General features: G+C 51.4%; 1 protein-coding gene across 1 annotated transcript in view; it reads left to right on the top strand.

The window, feature by feature from the left end:
* PLA2G4E (phospholipase A2 group IVE) overlaps window positions 1-21,092 on the top strand; it is a 38,185-nt gene that overhangs the window by 2,369 nt on the left and 14,724 nt on the right. The window contains exons 2-11 of the mRNA XM_058293993.2: window positions 4,134-4,206; window positions 9,785-9,921; window positions 11,904-12,035; window positions 13,040-13,080; window positions 14,703-14,745; window positions 15,610-15,673; window positions 16,578-16,738; window positions 16,827-16,916; window positions 17,222-17,259; window positions 20,953-21,088. Of these exons, the coding sequence (XP_058149976.1) occupies window positions 4,134-4,206; window positions 9,785-9,921; window positions 11,904-12,035; window positions 13,040-13,080; window positions 14,703-14,745; window positions 15,610-15,673; window positions 16,578-16,738; window positions 16,827-16,916; window positions 17,222-17,259; window positions 20,953-21,088 (915 nt within the window). The remainder of the gene's footprint in view (window positions 1-4,133; window positions 4,207-9,784; window positions 9,922-11,903; window positions 12,036-13,039; window positions 13,081-14,702; window positions 14,746-15,609; window positions 15,674-16,577; window positions 16,739-16,826; window positions 16,917-17,221; window positions 17,260-20,952; window positions 21,089-21,092) is intronic.

Here is a 21,092-nt window from a genome sequence, read left to right as displayed (position 1 = left end):
CGGGCTTGTGCCAATCCCTAGCGTTTTGACCTTTACGGCACCACAAGCTAGTCCACAGACCTGAGTTCTGTAATTTCACCGTATTCTGGTTCCCACCTCAACAGGCCTAGACACTGGGCTTTGTCCTATTACATCTTTCTATGGCATGTCAACTATCTCTGGGGCCATGAATTTTTACTAATCTCTAATACCACTCCGGTTGAGCTGATTATATCGGAAACAAAATATCTACATTCATTTTAATCCAAGAAGTTCATTCTTCACCAACCCAGTTCCTGGCCTGCACCTGGGCCTCCGGCCTCAGCTCCTGCTGCCTTCCTGCCTCCATGGTCCCTCTGGGAGGTCTCACAAACCCTCTCCCAGGCTTCCTCTTCCTGCTGGAAAAGTGTTAGAGCACTTGGCAGAGTGCTTTGAAATTAGGCTCTCCTGGAATTTCCTGAGCTAGAAGGTATGATCTGAGGTTCAAGGTAGACCACAAAGGAACTCTCTGGGGCTACTAGAAAGTGGGAACTTCTCCAAGGACCCTTAAGGCTCTGATGAGATTGTAGTTATAGGGTCTGGCTGTTTAAAAAGGGGGAGACCATGGAATGTGTCCATAGAAATGTAACTTATAAGAGCACTGGAAGTAGAAGGACTGTCAAAGATTTGAGGTCACTTTTGGACTTTGGAATAGGGTGGGAAGGGGACATTCAGAATGGAAAGAAGGGGAATCTACTGGCAAAACAGGTTCTAAAAGAAGAAGTCCGAGGAAGAGGAGATGAGGGCAAGCAGCACTTGCCCTCGTGTTTGCCAAATGTTGTTTTCAAATTAGTTTTGAGAGCATAGTGCTGGTTATGAACCAAGGTTCAGGTTTTCATAGAATTGGATTCAAACTTGGGTTCCTCTGATTCTACCTGAGTGCCCTAGGTCAAAGCTCTTGCCCCCAGATTCTCTATCTGTAAAGTGAGGCTAATAATAACTGCTTCATGGTTGTCGTGATGATTAAGTAAAATAATACAGACACAGCGCACACATGGCAGGCGCGCAGCAGGGCTAGCTGAGGTCGTGGTTGTTACTGAGTTGCACAGAGTAGGATGAAATGGTCATCCCCACTGGAAGATTCCAGAGCTACATGACAGGAGAGAACTTTTCCTGGCAGGAGAAGGAATGTTACAGCCTGCGAGGACTGTGGCCTTGGCTTCAGAGCCCTTAAACACTATGAAATATCCCGCAGGACCCACCTCTGCCCAGGCCGAGGCCTCTGGTGCCTGCCCCCAGCCCCTCCCCCCCCCCCCCCCCCCGCCCCCAGGTTCTAACTGAGAAAGCAGGATGGCCAGAATGAGACTCTTCCTGGGTGTGAAGCCTGACCTTGCCTCCTCACCAGGTCACCCACCCTGCCAGAGAGGGGATGAGAAGTGAGAACCCTGCAGTGCCCAGAGGGTTCGTACTCAAGCCCATAGCCTTATTTCTAGAACCAAGGAGAGAACGTAGCATGCATGGGCTTTGACCTGAGTTACCAGCTTCAAAACAGAATGCTGTTACAGCAAGTGATTGGCCAAGAAAGTTTTTTTTTTTTTGGAAGATTTATTTTTTATTTATTTCTCTCTCTTCCTCCCCCCGTTGTCTGCTCTCTGTGTCCATTCACTGTGTGTTCTTCCGTGACTGCTTCTATCCTTATCAGTGGCACCAGGACTCTGTGTTTCTTTTTGTTGTGTCATCTTGTGTCAGCTCTCCGTGTGTGCGGCACCATTCCTGGGCAGGCTGCACTTTCTTTTGCGCTGGGCGGCTCTCCTTACAGGGCACACTCCTTGCGCGTGGGGCTCCCCTACACGGGGGACACCCCTGTGTGGCAGGGCACTCCTTGCGCACATCAGCACTGCGCGTGGGCCAGCTCCACACGGGTCAAGGAGGCCCAGGGTTTGAACCGCGGACCTCCCATGTGGTAGACAGACGCCCTAACCACTGGGCCAAATCCGCTTCCTCCCAAGAACGTATTTGATATTACACAGTTAGTCTCACAAAAGGAATCCTCAGTCCTATATACGACTGTCAGTTTGACTTTTGTTCTGGTTTGGGGGCAATTGTCAGGGGACTGAAAAGAGATACTCTGAAATTCACATCCATGATTATTTCAGAGACTGAGGCTCCCAGCCTTTCCGGAATCATCACTGTGGTGTTGCTGGTTAGAAATAAGCCCAGGAAAGGCTGGAAGGACACACATCACAATGATAATAGTGATGGTCTCTAGTGTGATAACTAGGACTCTGTTTTTCTTCATACTTTCATGCTTTTCCCCAAAAACCCCAATGCTGTTTTAAAGGGAGAAGAATTGCATCCTCTTTAAAAGGTACAATGTGGTCCTAGCAACATGGAGTGGAATATGTGGTCTGGTGTGGGAAGGGTCTTATTAATAATTCAGAGGCCTCTATAAATACTGACGTTTGGTGAATTGAGGGAGTCCAATGACATCTGCCCTGGGCATGGACTTGGAGGGGACGATGACAAAGGCGCATCAAGCCTGGGTGAAACACTCAAGGAGAGGGCTGTAAATCCTGGGATTCAAGCAGGGAAGTCCCACCGGGGCAGGACAAGTGTGAAGCACCCGGATTCCAGTGTGTGCCGGCTCAGAGTGGTGTGAGGACCCACAGAAACCTGGGCCAGCTGGCCTGGGGCTTCTCAAGCGGGATGTGCTGAGCCACCCTCCCTGTCCAGGCCATCTGCGTCAGTGCGAAGGGAACTCTCTGTCCTTCCCCCATATAGTCATGCCTGATTCCCCACATGAAGCACAGGGCCTGGCTCACAGTGGGTGCTCAAAAGTCCTGTCTGCAAGGAAGGGGACCAGAGAGGATGGGCCATCCATGTAGAGGCTGCAGGAGAACTAACCTAAGGGCGATGGGGCAGGAACCGTCCAGAGAACAACCAGCCTCTATCCAGATGTCCCTGAGCTCTAGAAGATCAACCATTAAAGAGCCGAGGTGGAGAGGAGAGGGGCTGAAGCAAGAGGGCTCCCCCAGACTTAAACACAGGCAGAGGGCACAGGGCACTAGGCAGGGACTGGGGAGAGAGCTGTGGTCCCTCGGCAGGTGAAAAAGATGATTTGGGGACACTTTGCTGGTGAGGCCATGAGAGGTAGCTCAAGGGTATCTTGGGGGACAGAAAGTAATGGGGTGCCAGGGAGCAAAAGGTAGAGCAGCAGCTGATGGGGCAGCTGGGGAGGGGTGGGCAGGAATGCTGCGCCTGAAGGAGGTGCTGCCCCTCCCAGGGAGGGCTTGGGGGGTTACTTGAAGGTGTTGGGGCTTGAGATGGTGGCAAGAACCCCAGGAAGAGATCCGAGGGACAGACATCAGACCCAAACCAGCAGGTGTATGGGGAATGGGGTACCGTGGGAGAGGAAGAAGCCTCAGGGCTCGGTGTTATCAGCAGAGGCATCTGATAGGAATCGTCAGTAACTCAGGGGTTGCTTGAGATTTGGGAATCATGGGAGAGGTCACTGCTGAGGAGCCAAGATTCACAAACATCTCAGGCAAGAAACAAAGAAAAGGCGAGCAGCCTCCATCGCTTACTGGAAGGGGGAAATAGAATGAGCAGAAAGACTTGGGGGAGGATGCTCTGGGGAAGGGGCCCATGGGAGAGGCAGGAAGCCCATGCCATGCTGCCGGGGCTACGCCACTCCGTAGGGCGAGGACCTGACACAGGAGCCCCAGTGAACTGGCGTCCACGCCTGATGAGGGGCTGTGCCCCTCAAGCCGCCGTGTGCCTCCTGAGCCATCTGGGTGAGCCAGGGACGTTTTTCTCTGCACGTGGGGTCGGACGAGGGGAATATCAGTAAGGAATCAGTCAGTGAAGAAAGGCAAGGGAAGCACCTTAGGACTCATTTAACAAACATTTATTAAGCACTTTCTATAGACCAGCACGCTGCAGGTACTAGGGGTACAGAGGTGAAAAGCCAGTCAGAGTCCCAGGCTCCCAGGAGCTTCTAGGACCTTCCAGGCTGGTGAGAAGACAGACACCCAAGCAGACACTGACAGAGCAGCATGAGGGTTGCTGTGATGCAAGCAGGCAAGTTGCGGGAGTGATGGCGGGAAAGTGTCCCCAGGGGCATTAGCCTTGGGGTGATCCTTGAAGGGTGAGTCCACTGTCCTCTCCACCCGCAGAAGAAGCTGTCTCCGTGCCACCTGCTGACAGTGAGGATCATCCGGATGAAAAATGTCCGTCAGGCTGATATAGGTGAGTGTCCTCCCCTGCTTCCCTCCCTCTCTGCCTCTGTGGCTGGGATGGAGAGAGGTCCTGGCTGGAGAAATGCTCACAGGGGCGGGGGGTGGGTGTGTGTCCTGCACGAGGGTGGTATTTCAGCGTATTTCAGGGGCTTCGGAGTTCATACACATTTTTCCAGGTTCGCATTCTCTCTCTGTGCCTCACTCTAGCTCTAGCCTCAGCGCGGCTAGCACCTGTCCTGTGTCCGTGTCTGAGAGCTCTGCTCAGCTCACTCTTTCCTTCCCAGCACCCTTTTCCAGGAGCACTGGCTTCTCCTGCACCTGGAACCCCTTGCTCTATCACGATTTTAGGGGCTTGAGGTTACAAGGGGAAGGAAGTGTTCCTTAGGCCTCATGGAGCCAAGTTTCAGCCTAAAATCCCAAATTAGGCTCTGGGGTCCATGCCAGAAGCCTTTAGTGCCCAGTTCCCCAGTTCAGCCCCATCGAAGTGGTCTGACTCCCCAGGGCTGTTTGTGTGGTGTTTTCTTATACCCCTAACTTCCCCTTCACCCCAGCTCCTGCTGCATTCTCAGACCACCGGGGCCCAGGGAAGCCTTGGGCTTCAGGAAGAAAGGAAGACATCTAGAAAAGGAGAATTCCCTGACACATACCCATCTTCGGGGTAGCATTTCAAAAGGTTGGGAGAATCAAAAAGCCCTCCCCGTGCTACCCTCACCTCTCCCCCATCAGACAGGAAGCTTGTCCTGCAAGGAAGAGAAAGTTCTGTGTTACTTGTTCTCTTGAGGGGTCCATGCTCCAAGACCGTGTGGGAGTCCCGATTCACTGGGGACACTGCAGAGGGGCCCAAGGGCCACCAGTCTTCCCCCAAAGCTCTATTACAGTCCATTGCCCTCACCCTGGAATTCAACCAGGCTAGGCTAGGGACTCTGACTGGCTCTTCTCCTTGGTACCCCTGGTACCTGCATTGTGCCATTACATAGAAAGTGCCCTAAAGGGGGCAGAGAAGGCACAGAAGCCATGAGTCTGAGCATACACTCTAACAAGAGGAGACATCTAGGCACAAAGTGGTTATAGAATAACAGAAGACGGCACTCTAATTTTGTCACTATAGAACTTAGAGCCAGGAGAGGACACTGAGAGCTGGGAGTGGCCAAGAACAGCTACGTTGAGGGCCTGGGGTCTGAGAGGGGCAGGGTGTGAGTGTCCAAAGGCACCTCCTGAGCACCTGCTGTGGGTCAGCCCGGGGCTGGACGTCCAAACACCACAGGGTCCACCCAACAACCCGAGGGGTAGTGTATCGTGAGGCCCGTCTTACAGATGAGGGGCTAATGAGCGCCCACGGTAGAGGCAGGGTTTGATCCCAGGTCTGGTGAGCTGGGGAGTAGCGGGGCCAAGCCAGGAGGAGGCTGGGCCAGTGGGTGGAGAGCGGGGATGCCAGGCAGGTGAGGGAGCCAATGCCTACTAAGGTATAGGGTGCCCTGAGTTCCTGAGAAAGGGACTGACTTCCAGAGAGCCCATATGCAGATTGTCCAGTGCAATGGGGAGAGGCTGGAAAACTCGATAGGAAACTGTGGCAGCAATCCAGAGGGCGGGGCCCCGGGGAGGGCGGGGCCCCGGACCAGCACGAGCTGGGAGCAGGATTTGGGCTGAGCCTCGGGCAGGGCGAGGCGCCCACAGTAAATGCCAGCGGGAGCAGTTCCACTGCGCGTCAAGTTTGGGCCTGTGTCTGACAAGAGGCCGGCAAGGGGCCAGGGACTTCTCCGCGGGGCTCTCGGGGCCTTCCCAGCCCACCCGCGCCGGGAGGAATTGGCGACCTGAGGAACCTGGAAGTGTCCCCTGGGCCTGGGTGTGTGGCGCCTCTTGGGCCTTTTCTGCCCACCCCGCGGTGGGTCGTTCAGATGCTTCACCCTCTTTGGCAGAGTTCACCCCACTCCCCTCAGGACTCTGCTTCCTTGGGTTTCCTTTAGGTCCCAAGCCCTCAAATCCCCTGCTGCAGGCTCTCTCTCTGCATGCCTTCATCTGCGTGCTCAGACCTTCCCACTGTCCACTGCCCAGGGCCCTTTCTTCTGTCATCTCCCTGACACACCTGTCACTTGTGGATTCCACAGGCAGAGGGGGTGGGGAAGGGAGGTGGTCCGAGAACAGGGCTGAGGTCGGGGTCTACCTCCCCCCGGTCCCCTTCCCCACACGCATCTCTGGCCTCCAGGCTGCCTTTTAGGGGTACCCAGTCTCCTTCAAGGACCCCCTCGTTTATGTTCTCCCCATTCCCCTGAGGAACAGGTAGGCCCAACCTGGACTCCAGAGTCCTGGAGGCTCCCCAGTGTTGCTGCATTCTCTGGCTTAGTTTTCCCACCCACATTCCAGGAAAGGAGACATCATTCAGATGACCAAGCTTCTGTCACCCCATGAGAAACAGGGATTAGAACCTGTCTGTGCCTAGGAAGTCCCCTTCAGTTCATAAAATTTCCTTGGGTCATGGATGCTTGGCCCAGATTGTCTGCTCATCCCCAGCCATCCTTTTCCAGTCATCTCCGCCTCCCCAGATAATCTTCCAGGTTCCACTCTCCTTCCCAATCTTAAAGACAAAATAAAATAGTAGCTCCCTGCAAAGGAGCAGGAAAACAAATGACTGCTTGAAGTATGGATGTCTGATCAATCCTATCTCTTCCGGGGGTATTTTCATCTTGACTAGAGATTTGAGACTTAGACCAAAAAAAAAAAATATGAGATTTTATTTAATAGGAAAAGTTTAAGCATGGACTAGTGATAGGAAAGCTATTTTAGAGGGTGCATCAAATCATGCTAAGCATATGCCACAGGATCAGTGGTGTTGAGTTGGGAGTGGGGAGCCTGCCTGCAGGAGACAGATCTGAGGAGAATGTTCCAGGCCCAGAAGGAGGGGTCCAAGACGACTGAGCAGGTCCTTGGTGAATCTCCCTATCAGCAGAGCAATTAGACATACCATCTTGCTTATATACACCTACAGTGACTCAACCCCAAATTTCTGGGGGACCAATACTGCCCTATGGTAGGAAGTTGGGTTTTTCCCTTCATTTACTTATTCAATGACTATCTTGTGATTACACACTATGTTCCAGGGGCTAGAGGGAGACACAAGGTCCCAGCCCTCACATGTTTAGAATTCTGGTAGGGACAGATGAGTCCACCTACCCATGTGGTGCAGCCTAGTGACTGCTCCACCCACAGAAAAGCAGAGTGCTCGGCGGGGGGGGGGGGGGGGGGGGGAAGGGGGGCCTCACCCAGACTGCTGGAGGGGTCAGGGGAGGCTTCCCAGAGGAGGTTCTTTCTGAAACCTGAAGAAGCTAACCAGGAGTGTGGGATGGAAGTAGAAGAGAAGAGTGTTCCAGACAGATGTAGAGGACAGCATGGCACCCCTGGGACCTACAAGTGACTTAGAAGAGCATAACCGTGTGTTTGTGTGTGTGTACACGTGTGTATGTGTGTTTGGGGGCAGGACAAGGGTGGGGGTGATCAGGAAGGTAGCAAGATGAGGCTGAGGCTAGGGAAGTGGGCAGGGACTGCCATGTTGAGTGGTTGGGGCTCCTTCCAAAGGACAGTGGGGAGCTGTTGAAAGATCTTAAGATGTGGAGTGACATGGTCAGATCCATCCTTTAAAAAGAACCCTCCAGCTTCTCTTGGGAGAAAAGAATGGAGGAGGACAAAACAGAAAACAAAGAGCCCAGTTGAGAAGCAGCAGCAGGAACCCCGGTCTGGGACGGCGGTCTGCACCAAGGCAGCGGCATTGCAGATGGGGAGAAGTAGGTAGGTTCAAGAGACCTAAGGAGTTAAACTGATTCAGTGTGAGAGTCAAGGGTGCTTGGTTTCTGGCTTGAACACTCCTTGACGGTGAGGAGGAACAGGGTGGGCCTGGAAAGGATAGGCGAGGATGATGAGGTCATCGTATTCTTTTGATTCTGTTGGATTTTTGGTCATTCTTTTTGTCTGGGTTAAATGATCATTATGGCATCCAAAAGACAGTATCCTCTCACCTTTACTCAGTGGGAGTAACCATGAGATTAACCATAAATCACAATGAAATCGTAATTCTGGGACGCTTGTGAGGCAAACTGTGGTTACTAACTCTGATTCGTGTAGTGACAATGTAGGACTAAGTCAGTCCTGGGGACAAGCCCTGTCTCACTCTCATTGGTGATTATTAGTAATAACTATGAACTAGTTTCAGTCAGGTCTACCAGGACAAAACTTATCCTCACACCACCTTTCCTATTCAGAGGACTCCCTGAGACTGGAAAATGTATTGATTTTTACCACTTTCTACTCATCTGGTGTGCACCCTGGGAATTTCCCCAGCAAATTACCAGAATAGTAACCAGAGTTTCCCAACTCAGACATCCCTAGACTGAGGGGCAAGTTCCAAGCTCAGGGAGGAGGTTCTGCCTCAATTTCCCTTCCCAGAGACTGTAAGACATGGGTGAGATTTACCCTCGTCCTGTCTCCACCTTCCTTCTGTCTCCCTTCAGAAGGCCCATCCCTGCAGGCTCCAGCGCCCTCTGCTGCCCCCATGGCCTACCGTCATCATCTTTTGATTCTGTTGGGGTTTGGTTTTCTTTCGTCTGGATTAAATGATCATGCCCCATGAGTCAGAGACACTTCAGTCAAGGACAACACCCCAGGTCCCTCACATTTTGCTCCTGCCCCACAGAGACTCCTGGGACTCCTGTTCTTTTCTGTGACCAGGAGTCATGGCACCTCTCTCTCCTCCCAAGTAGAATGGAGGAGGGGAGCCAGGCTGGGCTACTATTTTCTACCCTATCCCTTCTGTTGTTCCCTCCTGAAGACCTGGAGGGACTTCCTCCACCTTGGGAGGGCCTGTTGTGGCCAAAACCTGTGACCCCCCTTCAGAGCACATCCAGAAACATTATACTTGGGTTGTTTCTTTAGAACAGGGTCAAAAAAAAGTATTTAACTATGGATTGGAGGGTTTCTTGAACCACCTTCTCATGTTGGGGGACCAAGATAGGTATGATTCATACCAGGTGCAGCTGAGGCATTAAGCCAAATGAAGGTGGTGGTCCCTGGTCCTAGATCCTTCTGAATAGCTTGTTTCAGCCAAGCCCTTTCCCATTGGAGCCATTCTTGATAGACTCACAGAAGACTGTGTTTCTGTCCTAATCCCTGCTTCTTCCCAGCACAGAGGAAGAGTTTGACCCTACTTTAGCTTCCCTGGTACCCCTAGCTAAGGCACTTTAGGGTTGGTGCTCCCCGGTCTTCTTCCACCAGAAAGGGAGCCATGTGGCCATTCCTTGTCCAAAACCAGTAGGTGTTTACTCAGAGAATCAGGGTGCTTCTGATAAGAGTCAGAGGTCATCTGTGTGTGGGAATGGTCAGAGGACCTGAAACCCATTAACTCTAGCCTATAACCTTCACAGGACTCTGGGACCAAGGTCTCTGGAGAGTCAGATCCATGGGTTCAGAGAGGACCTGACTCTGAGCTGGGACCTTGCTCTGGAAGTGCCTTTCATGAAGTTCTTTTCTGACTCCACACCCTCTCCTTTCTGGACCTGGGTTAGTTTTTCACCCTTTCCTTCCACCTTGTATTCCTTGAATAGTGAGCCAGACAGACTGCTTCGTGAGCCTCTGGCTGCCTACTGCCTCTAATGAGAAGCTTAGGACCAGGACCATCTCCAACTGTCCAAACCCAGAGTGGGACGAAGCCTTCAATTTCCAGATACAGAGCCAAGTGAAGGTGAGACATGGAGGACTGCACCTGTCTGTCCTCCCTGCATTTCTATTCCCCTCCTTGCCTGCTAGTCTTCTTCTCTAATTTGTCCTTATGTCTATCTACCCACTTCTTGTTCTTCTACCAACCTATCTCTTCTCTTTCTCACAGACTACTTCCTTTTTCCTGTCTCATATTTGTTCCTCTCTGAGTCTACTTATCCTTCTGCCTTCCTTCTTGTCTATCTTGTTCTTCTATCCAGTTGTTCCTAAGTCTGGGTGTTCTTGGTCAAAAACAATTCGTGTCTAGTACCTTCCAGTACATGTTGCAAGCAGGAAAAATGCATAGAGGAGAAGAGTCTTCTGTTCACTAGGCCGAAGACCAGTCTAATTCCAGCCAGAGACTTTTCTCTATCTTCAGTCCTTTTCTTTCTTGTTTTTTAAAAAGATTTATTTTATTTATTTCTCTCCCCTTACCCCCGTTTTCTGCTCTTTGTCCATTTGCTGTGTGTTCTTCTGAGTCTGCTTGCATTATCCAGCAGCACTCAAAAACTGCATCTCTTTTTTGTTGCGTCATCCTGCTGCATCAGCTCTCCATGTATGCGGCGCCACTCCTGGGCAGGCTGCACTTTTTTCATGCAGGGCAGCTCTCCTTGCGGGGTGCACTCCTTGTGCATGGGGCACCATACTCGGGGGACACCCCTGCGTGGCATGGCACTCCTTGCCTGCGGCAGCACTGCGCATAAGCCAGCTCACCACACAGATCAGGAGGCCCTGGGGATCAAACCCTGGATGTTCCATATGGTAGACGGACGCTCTATCAGTTGAGCCACGTCTGCTTCCCTCTTCAGTCCTTTTCAGTTTGCTTTATCAGTTCTGTTTCCTTGGGTGTATGTTCTTTCATTTCTTGAGTTATTGTTTCATGATACTGGATTCTTCAGCTATATGGCAACTCTTAGTCCAGTTCTCAGGGAGAATTCTTCCTTGAGTGTCCTGAGTTGTGGCAACCTCAGCAAAATGAGACAAATTTGGTCTCATTTTAGAGGCATCATCCCATTCTTCAGGCACTGAAATCTCCAGCTTTCTGCTTCCATATTCTAAAGAAGTTTCTCCATTCTGGTTCATGAAAAGTCCTTTGTGTTTTCAAGATGAGATTTATATTTATTATTTTAAAATATCTTTTCTATCATATATATGGGTTTGGTGAGGGAGAGAGGATTTCATTGTGGGGCTCAGAATTTGGGTTTCATTTGTCTTCAGGACTGTGGAGGCTGTTGAGTTGGTTCTGAGACACATTTGAATTTCTAGTAACTAAACAAGGTCAACAACTCTCATTCAGTTGGGAACCCCCAGAATCATCTTATGTTCACTAGATAAGGATCCAAGGTGCAAATCCAGCCCCACCCTACACTTCCTGGGATCCTTGCCTTCAAGGCAGTGCATTCCATCCAAGACCATCGGCTTCAGAATTCAACCCGATAGCAGGGAAGCTACTCAATTCTTGACGTGCTCCTGTGGGCCCATCCCTGAGGCCTCATTAGGGGATGATGAGCTGAAGGATGGAATTCAAACACTTTGCCCCAACCCACTGAGTATCGGAGCCCTTCTAATCTTTGCCACATCACTCCCTGCAGTGTTAAGACTTTCATGTCCCTGATCTGGGTTTTCTAGCACCAAAGGCGATGTCTTTAGCTCCTGCACTCCCAATGCTGGGCACATTGTCTTGGTAGGGGCCTTGCCAAAGACTGTCCACACTTCACAGGCCCTTGCCAAGCTTGCAAAATCAGAGCAGATAGACAGGAAGGCTTCCGTTAGCTGGAAAGGCGGAAATAGACACTTTCCTCCCTTGATTAATTTCCCTACAAATGTTTCTCACAGTGAGAAGGAACCTCTGTGCTGCCCCCCTCCCCCATACCTACTTCTTCTCAGAGGCTGAGTTTGCCTCCATGGTCCTGGAAATGGAGTGGTGCAACTACGGTAACCAAGCTTGCCTCCTCCCTTCCCCTCTAGAATGTGCTAGAGCTGAGCATCTGTGATGAAGACACAGTGACACCAGACGATCATCTCTTGACAGTTCTCTATGACCTCTCCAAACTCTGCTTCCGAAAGAAAACCCACGTGAAGTTTCCACTTAACCCAGAGGTGGGTGCAGGTGCCCAGGCCCTCAGCAGGCCCTAAGGCCTCCTGCCCCATGAGGAGCAGCTGGTTGTTCTCACAATGCCATTCGCAGGCTCCTCTCTACACAGCTGAGTCAGGAAGATGGTGCTGCTGGTTCAGATCCCAGAGCAATTGCTTACTAGCTGTGTGACCTGGTAAAATTAACCACCTCCTCTTCAGTTTCTGTTTCTCATGTGTAGAACAGGGACAATAACACTACCTACCACACAGGGTCGTGTGAAGCTTAAATGAGAAAGCACAATTAAGACATCTACCACCAATTACCTTACTAAATGGATAGATTAATTTTTCTTCCCCCTTTTTTCCCCTGAGTCCTACTGCTGAAATGGCCCCAGGGGAGAGGGAATGGATAAGGGTGAAGGAGGGCAAATGTGCAAATCAGACTAAGTCTGAACTGGAAAGGATGACAATGTTATAGATCCATTCATTCAACAAGTATTTGAGTGCCTTTTATGGGCCAGGGGCACTGTTCTAGGTTCCAGGGATCCATCAAGGAACAAACATCCCTGCCCTCATATAACTTACAAACCAAGGGAGAAAGTAAGGCCAGTTGAGGTCCTGATTTGCCTGCAGTTATATAGCGAGAGGTGGGAAGGAACAGGTGAGGGAGGGGGCTCCTCGCCCTGGAAGTTGAGTTTCTGGAGGCAATATCAGCTCTCCCTTGACCCAGGCACTGAGCCCTTGGGCAGGCAGCAGAGCAGTGGGAAGCTGGAGATAGACAATGAAAAGGAAATGTCCCGGGACAGAGGGGTCTGCATGGTAGGGCTGGGGGTCGACTCTATATCCTGACCACCTCCCTGGGTTTTCAGTGATATAACTAATGTCAAAGGCTTCGGGCTACAGGGAGGCAGAGGGGGTAACGATAACGGGGCACAGCTGGCCCCACTGCATGACAGTAGACCAGCTGCTACAGGACAGCAGCAGGTGTGCACGGGCCCACAGCTGCCCTGCCTTCCTCCCCCTGCCAGGGCATGGAAGAGCTGGAGGTGGAGTTCCTGCTGGAGGAGAGGTGAGTAGGCCCCAGCCCCACAGGGCTCCCCTGAGCCCCCAAGTAGCTTCGAGGAAAAGGATCTTGGTGTTGGGCCCACCCTTCAGCCGTCCTCCCCTCTCCCACTCACTCCTGGCACCATGCTCACTGGACCCCTCACCAAGCATCCAAATCGCTCAGAGCTCCTCAATGCCGTAAGCACCTGGGTCCCAACCCTAGTCACCCGTTCCTCTCATCCCCAAGTGAGTCTACTGTGCAGCCAGGATGGGCGCTTCCGCCAAATAACCTGCCTCAGTTTCCCTGCACTCCCGAGGGCGACCTCTGGGAAGAATCCTTGCTGCCATGGTAATAAAAGTCTAGTTGAGGCCCAGCTGAGAAAAGACCTCAGGACCAAGGGGTCTCCGCCCTGACCCAGAACTGTTAGAACAAACACCCCTGAACCCTGGCCTACAGCAGAAGCTACCCAACCCTTCCAGCCAGCTCTAGAAACAAGCCATGGGAGGCTCGGGCCCATCTGGACAGGTATTTCCCATCATTTTAAATGAGGGAAATGAGCCAGGGCACTGAAAATATAGCCATGTTGGCAACTCGGGCAGAACTGGGTCTCAGAGGATAGGAAGGAGAAAAGGACAGAGAGGAGGAAGGAAGGGGCCGTGAGGGAGAGGAGCTGGGCCCTGCGCAGAGGACGCCAGCCCCCCGGGCAGTGTGCCTGTGAACCCTGAGATCTACCACCTCCTCCCTGTGTCTTCACCCCGTGGGGCTGAGCCCTCCTGCACTTGCGGCTGGCCTGGGGCCTGGGAGGGCGAGAGGCATGAGATAGCCTGAGAGGGCCGTCCAGTTCCATCTGGAGAACCGGCTGTCAAGAGGCTCAGGAAGTCCTCTTTGAGGTGGTTCCTTCCCATTAACAGCTGGTGGACAAATTAAAATCAACTTTACCTTTTTCTTACTGAAGCCAGTCTGGAGCTCTCCCTTCTGGTTCATGATTTGACAGGGCCTTCCAGAGATCAAAAAAACCCTCCTTAGTTTGAGTTAGAAAGTGATTGCAACATTAAACAAGCCAAAATTGGTAATAAATTTGGGGACCCCGTCACTTTGGGCTTGATTTTGGGAGGGAGGCTGTTGGAACCCTGAGGCTGGCTAATTGTAACCTTGGAGACTTATATTCTTGGTTTTTTAACCCCAGGAAGATTAGCTCAGACATTCACCAGACACTCATCTGGTTGGTCAGAACTTTCTAAATGCGTACATTAAGTAGCCACAGAATAGGTCATTTTTGTTACCAGAACTGTTTACAGTACGATCTAATTGTGGACTCCAGCCATTTCGTACAAATTGTTTATCCTTGTAAATCCATGCAATTGCAACTGGTTGGCTGTAAAATACAGTTTTTTTTTTTTGTAATGGAAATCTCTACTTCTAATCATAAATTTTTTTCCCCTGGAAATCCTAAACAATGTATGCCGCTTTCCTCCTTGGCAACCTACAAATCTAGGTTTCTTAAGCCAACATTTTGCCTGAGAAACAGAAAGAACAGCTATGCTATTACACGATCATCCCCATTTATACTGCTTTTACTCTTTGTCCTCTTCATGAGAAGTCAATCAAGGATATAACTAATCAGGGGCTCTCATTTTGTTTTTCAGTCCCTTTCCACCTGAGACCCTCATCACCAACGGCGTGCTGGTGGTAACTGTCCTTCCAGCTTCCTCTGCATGCAGCTGCTGCTTTCAGGGGAAACAGGACTGTGAGAGAAAGCCCTGGGCCCAGCCTGGGCCCTTGCCCCTCCTGAGCCCTGCGAGGAGCCTGACAAACTGAAGCCAGCCAAGTGGGGCGCAGGCAGGGGTGGGGACAGCACGCAGGGCTCCCACACCTGGAGAAGGGGTAGCTGGGACATCACCGGGCCCAATAGCCCATATCCCACAGAAATGAACCCTCTTCTCGGGACCCTCCCCATGGAAAACGCCCACTGGAGGCAGCCTTCTTCCAGACTCAGCCCCGTCCTGTTCCCCACAACCCCAGTCTTTCTACAAGCACAATTTAAGTATTAAAAAGGGATTTTCACAATTCAGCTATTGGTATACCTATTTCAATTAGAAGCTCCAGTGCCCCCAAGTTCAGGAGAACCCCTGTCTTCCCAAAATCAGAGTCTTTAGGAGCTTGTGGTAAAGGAATCTGACCTGCCTCTGCTTCTTGAGAAGGCTATTTCATTGTGTGTTCTCGCTTTCAAAGCCCCGAGCTGAACGGTCCTTCTTTTTATTTTAGACTAATCTGCTGAGACTCAGGTTCGAACCTCTGATTCGATTCAGCTGAAAATCTAAACCCTAATAAATGTTGACTGTCCATCCTAGATTTTACAGGACAGGTTCATTCTCAGCTATTCTATCTCTCACAAGCTGCCATGCCTCAACGGGGTTCAGAGGGTACAGTCAGCTCCCCAGGAGTCGGCCCAAAGTCAGACCAGCACTGAGTTTATCTGCTCTCTTTGGCCTGGATGAAGGAAGGGACGGCTTGTGCTCAGAATCTCAGTGGTCCTCCATTCCTCTGTTACAGTCTCGGCAAGTCTCCTGCTTGGAGGTTCACGCAGAATCCAAGAGGCGGAGGAAGAGGGGGAAACGTGAGCCGGTGGACCTCCTCTGTCTGCTTAGGGGGAGGGAGAGCTGCTTCTGTCCCCTGTCAGCATCAGTCTGTTTGGCCCGGGGCTTCCCTGGGCTCAGGGGAACCGAAAGTGTGGCTGAGATGCCTCAGAATGCCCCCAGTCCCAGGGGCTGGGAACCAGCCTGCTCCATAAAAAGACACCTTCTTCCTGGCACCCCCAAGACTCTCGGAGCTTCCCAGGTCTGACAAGTGCCCTAGGGCTGGGACAGCGGCATGGCCCATGGCTGCTGGGACCAGGGCCCCCCTGGGACTAATGCAGGGGTCAGCCCACCAGGTGGGTGGTCAGGGTTCCTCCAGCTGTGTCCCGTTCCTCTAGCCAGACTACAATTCATGGGGAGTTACAGCATTTTATAACTGGGAGGAACCTGAGAGCTCCACAAATATGAGGCTCCCCATCTCCCCACCCCACCCCATCCCACCCATGCAAAGTTTCTCCAGCCTTGTCCCAGGGGAAGAGAGCAACATGGCCCCACAACGAGGGAGGGAGAAAGAGGCCTCTAGCCCCGAATTGACAGTGTGGTGACAGTATGGTGAAGACCTGCTTCTCTGCCGTGGGCGGGTAACTTTGGGGTGTCTCCTGGCAGAGCAGAACCAAGGAGGTCTAGTCCAAAGGATGCTCTCACATTTGTCAGCATCTCTCAGAACCCTTGTTAAAGTACAGATGGCTTGCCTACAGAATGAGAATCTCTGCAGTGGGGCCTGGGCTTCAGCATTTTAACCAGTGCCCCAGGGGATTCTAAAGCCCATGCACCTGCAGTTAGACTCTTGCTGGAACAAGTAGGGGCCGGGGGGTGTTGGAGAGAGGCTCCATGGGACCCAGGACCTGGCCCCCAGAATCTCAACCCTCCTGTCATCTCCTGCAGAGAAGGACCTCTTGGTGACCGTGACCGACTCCTTCGAGCACACCCTGCGCCTCTCGCCCTGCCTGGAGCCCTGCTGCCCAAGGCCTGCCTGCTTCCACCACCCCAAGTACTTCCAGTCCCAGATGTATGTGGAGGTGCCCAAGAGCCACTGGAGCTGTGATGTATGAGGCGCGGCAGTGGGGGGTGGAGGCAGGCGGGGACTGCCCAAGGAGCTCCCACCCCTCTCACAGACCCCGCCCATCCTTCCAGCTTTGCTGCTGCTGCAGGCACAAGAGGAATGGCCCTTTCTGCCAGCCCCTCGACTGTCTCCCCGAGGACCAGGAGCTCACACGGCCTCTGGTGAGGGACTGGGAGCGGGCCCCGGAGCTCTGATGGCTGGGAGATGGGGAGAGCTGGGGACATGGGGGCTGGGAGGAGCGGGGGCTCATGGGGGTCTTTCCCAGGCAGGACAGGGGAGTCTTGTATCGGGCAGGAGACAGATGAGCTACAGCATAGAACCCAAGAGAGGGCGTGGAAGCAGGAGCGGGCCAGCAGGCGGGCACGAATGATCAGGGTGGGTGGTGCCGTGTCTCCATTTCTTTGGTGGGGAACACGTGGCTCTGAGTTGTCATCCCTGACAAGCCTGTCATCTCTTGGTTTCCCAGGACGAGAACTGTGAATTACACATGATGTCTGCAGACTGGTAAAGTACCTCTTTCTGTCCTTCCCCCGACTTTCTGGATGTCATTTGCCAGGGTCAAGGGAGGAATGGCATGCCTCACACCAGGGCTGGGGGCAGCTGCTGTGCTGGAAAGGAGCTAGGAAATGGGCTGCAACTTGCCATAACTGCCCTCCCTCTATGTCCCTACCCAGCTCTCATGCTCCCACCTCCCCACCCCCAAATCCTAGCTGGGGCTCTACTTCCTCCCCAATCACTGTGGCATAGAAAGGTGTAGGAGCCTCAGCAAATCTTTTCTGCCCTGTCCCAGATTTGCCTCCCCTGCTAGGGCTCTTGCTCCTGGGCTGAGCCCACAGGCCGCGGGTGGCAGAGCTCCAGAGAAGGGAGGAGGGGCAGCTGGGCGACAGAGGCCTCGGCCAGTGCAGGGCCCGACAGCACCACCCTTTCCCTGCCAGGCCAGGTGGCCTCCGCACCCTTCTTTCCTCACCATGCCCTAAAACCACAAGCGGTAACTCCTGCTGGTGCTGCGTCTACTTCCCTCCCCCTCCAGAGAAAGCCTGGGGAGCAGGGCTTCTGGTTACGATGTGGCATTAAGTAAATATGTTTTTTTCTCTCTGTGTCCCTGAGCACAGCAACAAATAGAATGGCCTCAAATTGAACCTCGTCTTTATTTTTAATGGTTTGGTTTGGTTTTTCACTTTGGACCTCCTCTTTACCCGTCTTTGTTGCCAGGCGTGGAATTACAAAAACTGATAGCCTGGGCTTCAGTGTCTGACCTGGGTTTCAGGTCTGCTACTTACAATATTTATTTTGAATATCAAAATTGTTGGTATATGTTTCAAATAGCATAAAATTCGCCCTCTTAAGGTGCACAATTCAGTACTTTTTAGTATATTCACAGAGTCAGTCATCACCTTATTCTAATTCCAGAACATTTTTATTACCCCAAAAAGAAACCCCATGCTCATTAGCTGTCACTCTCCATTTCCCCCCTACTCCTTCAGTCCAAGGCAACAACTGCTTTTTTTCTGAATGGACGTTTCGTCTAAATGGAATTATACAATGCATGGCCTTCTGCGCCTGGCTCCTTTCACTTACAGTGTTTTCAAAGCTCTTTCATATTGTAGCAAGTATCGCATTTCATTCCCTTTCAATGCAGAATAATAGTCCCTTATATGGGCTTTTGTTTCTCTATTTATCAGCTGATGGACATTTGAGTTGTTTCCACTTTTTGGCTACTATAAATAATGCTGCTATAAATGTTTGTTTATAACATTCTGATTTTGTGTGGACATGTTTTCAATTTACACCTACAGTTGTTGGATTGTATGGCAACTCTCCATTTAAACTTTTAAGGAACTGACAACTGTTTTCCACAGTGGCTGCACCATTTTACATTCCCCACCACCAGCGTATGAAGGTTCCAATTTCTCCCCATCATTGCTAATACCTATTATCTGTCTTTTTTATTAGAGCCATGCTAGTGGATGTGAAGTGGTGTCTTTGGTTTTGATTTATGTTGTCCTAATGACTAGTGATGTAGAATGTAGCATCATTTCATGTGCTAATTGGCCCTTTGTATATCTTCTTTGGAGAAATGTCTCTTCAGCCCTTTGCCTATTTTTTTTAAGGTTTATTTATTTATTTCTCCCCCTCCCCCCATTGCCTGCTCTCTGTGTCCATTCGTTGTGTATTCTTCTGTGTCTACTTGTATTCTCATCAGGAGGCACTGGGGATCTGTGTCTCTTTTTTTGTTGCGTCATCTTGCTGTGTGAGCTTTGTGTGTGTGCATGGTACTACTCCTGGGTGGGCCGCAGATTCGTGTGGGATGGCTCTCCTTGAGCAGGGGTTACTCCTTGCATGGGGGGCACCCTTACACCGGGGCATCCCTGCGCAGGCCGGCACTCCTTGCACACAACAGCACTGCGCATGGGCCAGCTCACCACACGAGCCAGTAGGCCCTGGGTATCGAACCCTGGACCTCCTATGTGGTAGGCGGACGCTCTGTCTGTTGAACCACATCTGCTCCCGTTGCCTGTTTTTTAATTGGGCTATTTTCCTATTGCTGAATTAAAAGAATTATTTGTATATTCTGGATGTAAGTCCCTTATCAGCTAAATGATTTGCTAATATTTTCTCCCTGTCTACAGGTGGGTTTTTTACTTTTTTGCTAGTGTATTTTGAAGCACAAAAGTTTTTTATTTTGATATCCAATTTATCTGATTTTTCTTTTGTTACTGTGCATTTGGTGTCATATTTAAGAAACCACTGCCTAACCCAAGGTCATAAAATTTATGCTATGTTTTCTTCTAAGAGTTTTATAGTTTTGGCTCTTACACTCAAGTCTTTGATCCATTTTGAGTTAAATTTTGTATGTGGTGTGAGATAGGGGTCCAACTTCATTCTTTTACATGTAGATAAACAGTTGTCCTAGCACCGGTTGTTGAAAAGTCAATTCCTTTCCCATTGAGTTGGCTTTACACCCACGTCAAAAATCAATGGACTGTAATTGCCACTTGCAATTTGATTAGCTATTTGTCTTTGGTCAGATTACCTAACTTCCTTAAGCCTCAGTTTTTCCCATCTGTACACTGGGAGCAATAACAAGAATACTGTACATTGTTGGGTGGCTTTGAGGATCCAGTGAGAGAATGCATGTAAAGTACTCAATAATGTCTGGCAAGTGGGACAATTAGAAAATGCTGATTAATATTATTATCACAATATTATTCATTCCTTGCTGAGGCCAAAGGAAAGAGTTATTTCCTCACAGTGGTGTCTGTAGTCCTGTGTGAGATAAGGAGAAGTGGTGGGAGGACTGGCCAGGCCCTGTATGAAGGAGCCAAGCCTGAAGTTGGAAATTGCCGATGTCTGTAGACCTAGAGTCACCGGCAAACTGGGCCACGGGGCACGAGGGGATGTAGATGGGCAGAAGAGGATGCTTTTTGTGAAGGCAAGAACCTGCCCAAAGGCTCAGAGATGGGGCTGCTCCCAGCGGCTCTGAGAGCCTGATGAGCCACTTCCCAGAGGTAGGGGGCTATGAGGCGGGACAGGTCAGGAGGGCCCGAACGCCAGGCCAGGAGCCTGGGCTTGTTCAGCAAAGGGACTGATAAAAGGAGGCAGATCGTGGGCGTGGTTTAGCAGCTCCTGCCCACCTGCCTCACAGGTGTGTGGGGCTGACACCCAGTGAGATCCGGGATGTGAAGGGGTTTTGCCCTCTAGGCACACACAGGAAAATTATTATTCTGGGAACAGAAGAATGAGAGCTCAGTAGCACCAGGGACCTTGTCTGTCTAGCTCAGAACAGCCTGTACTGTAGAGCCTCGTCCAGAGGGATTTGCCAAAGGGATCCCAGGGCCCCTCATCACCCATGCCTGGCCTGGGCTGTAGGAGGCCCCTGGGGGAAGACTTCCTGCACTTTCCAGATCTTGCTGAGGAGGCAGGGGGTTCGAGGAGCCCCATGTAAGTACCAGCAGTTAACTTTGTGGAATAGCTGTTCACTGTGCTGGACAAGACTCATTTGGAGCTGAAGACCTTGCAAAGAGTTAGGCATAACTAGCCCCATTTTACAGACGAGAACGCCAAATCCCAGGGTCCCTGAGGCGGCACGTGGTAGAACCAGGATCCAAGCCTAGGTCCAGCTGACCCTCCGGGCACGTCTCCTCCACGGAGACGGAGTCTACAGGCCTGATCATCCGGGGCCTTCCCTCCCCACAGCCCCGAGACGCTGGACGTGCGGCTGGGCTTCAGCCTGTGCCAGGCAGAGCTGGAGTTCCTGCAGAAGCGCCAGGCGGTGGTAGCGGAGGCCCTGAAGCAGGTGCTGCAGCTGGAGGAGGACCTGCAGGCGGACGAGGTGG

Source organism: Dasypus novemcinctus, chromosome 3 (genome assembly GCF_030445035.2).
Source record: "Dasypus novemcinctus isolate mDasNov1 chromosome 3, mDasNov1.1.hap2, whole genome shotgun sequence".
NCBI classification, from domain to species: Eukaryota; Metazoa; Chordata; class Mammalia; order Cingulata; family Dasypodidae; genus Dasypus; species Dasypus novemcinctus.
The sequence above is the reverse complement of the archived record's forward strand: the minus strand, read 5'-3'. Positions and strand labels throughout refer to the sequence as shown.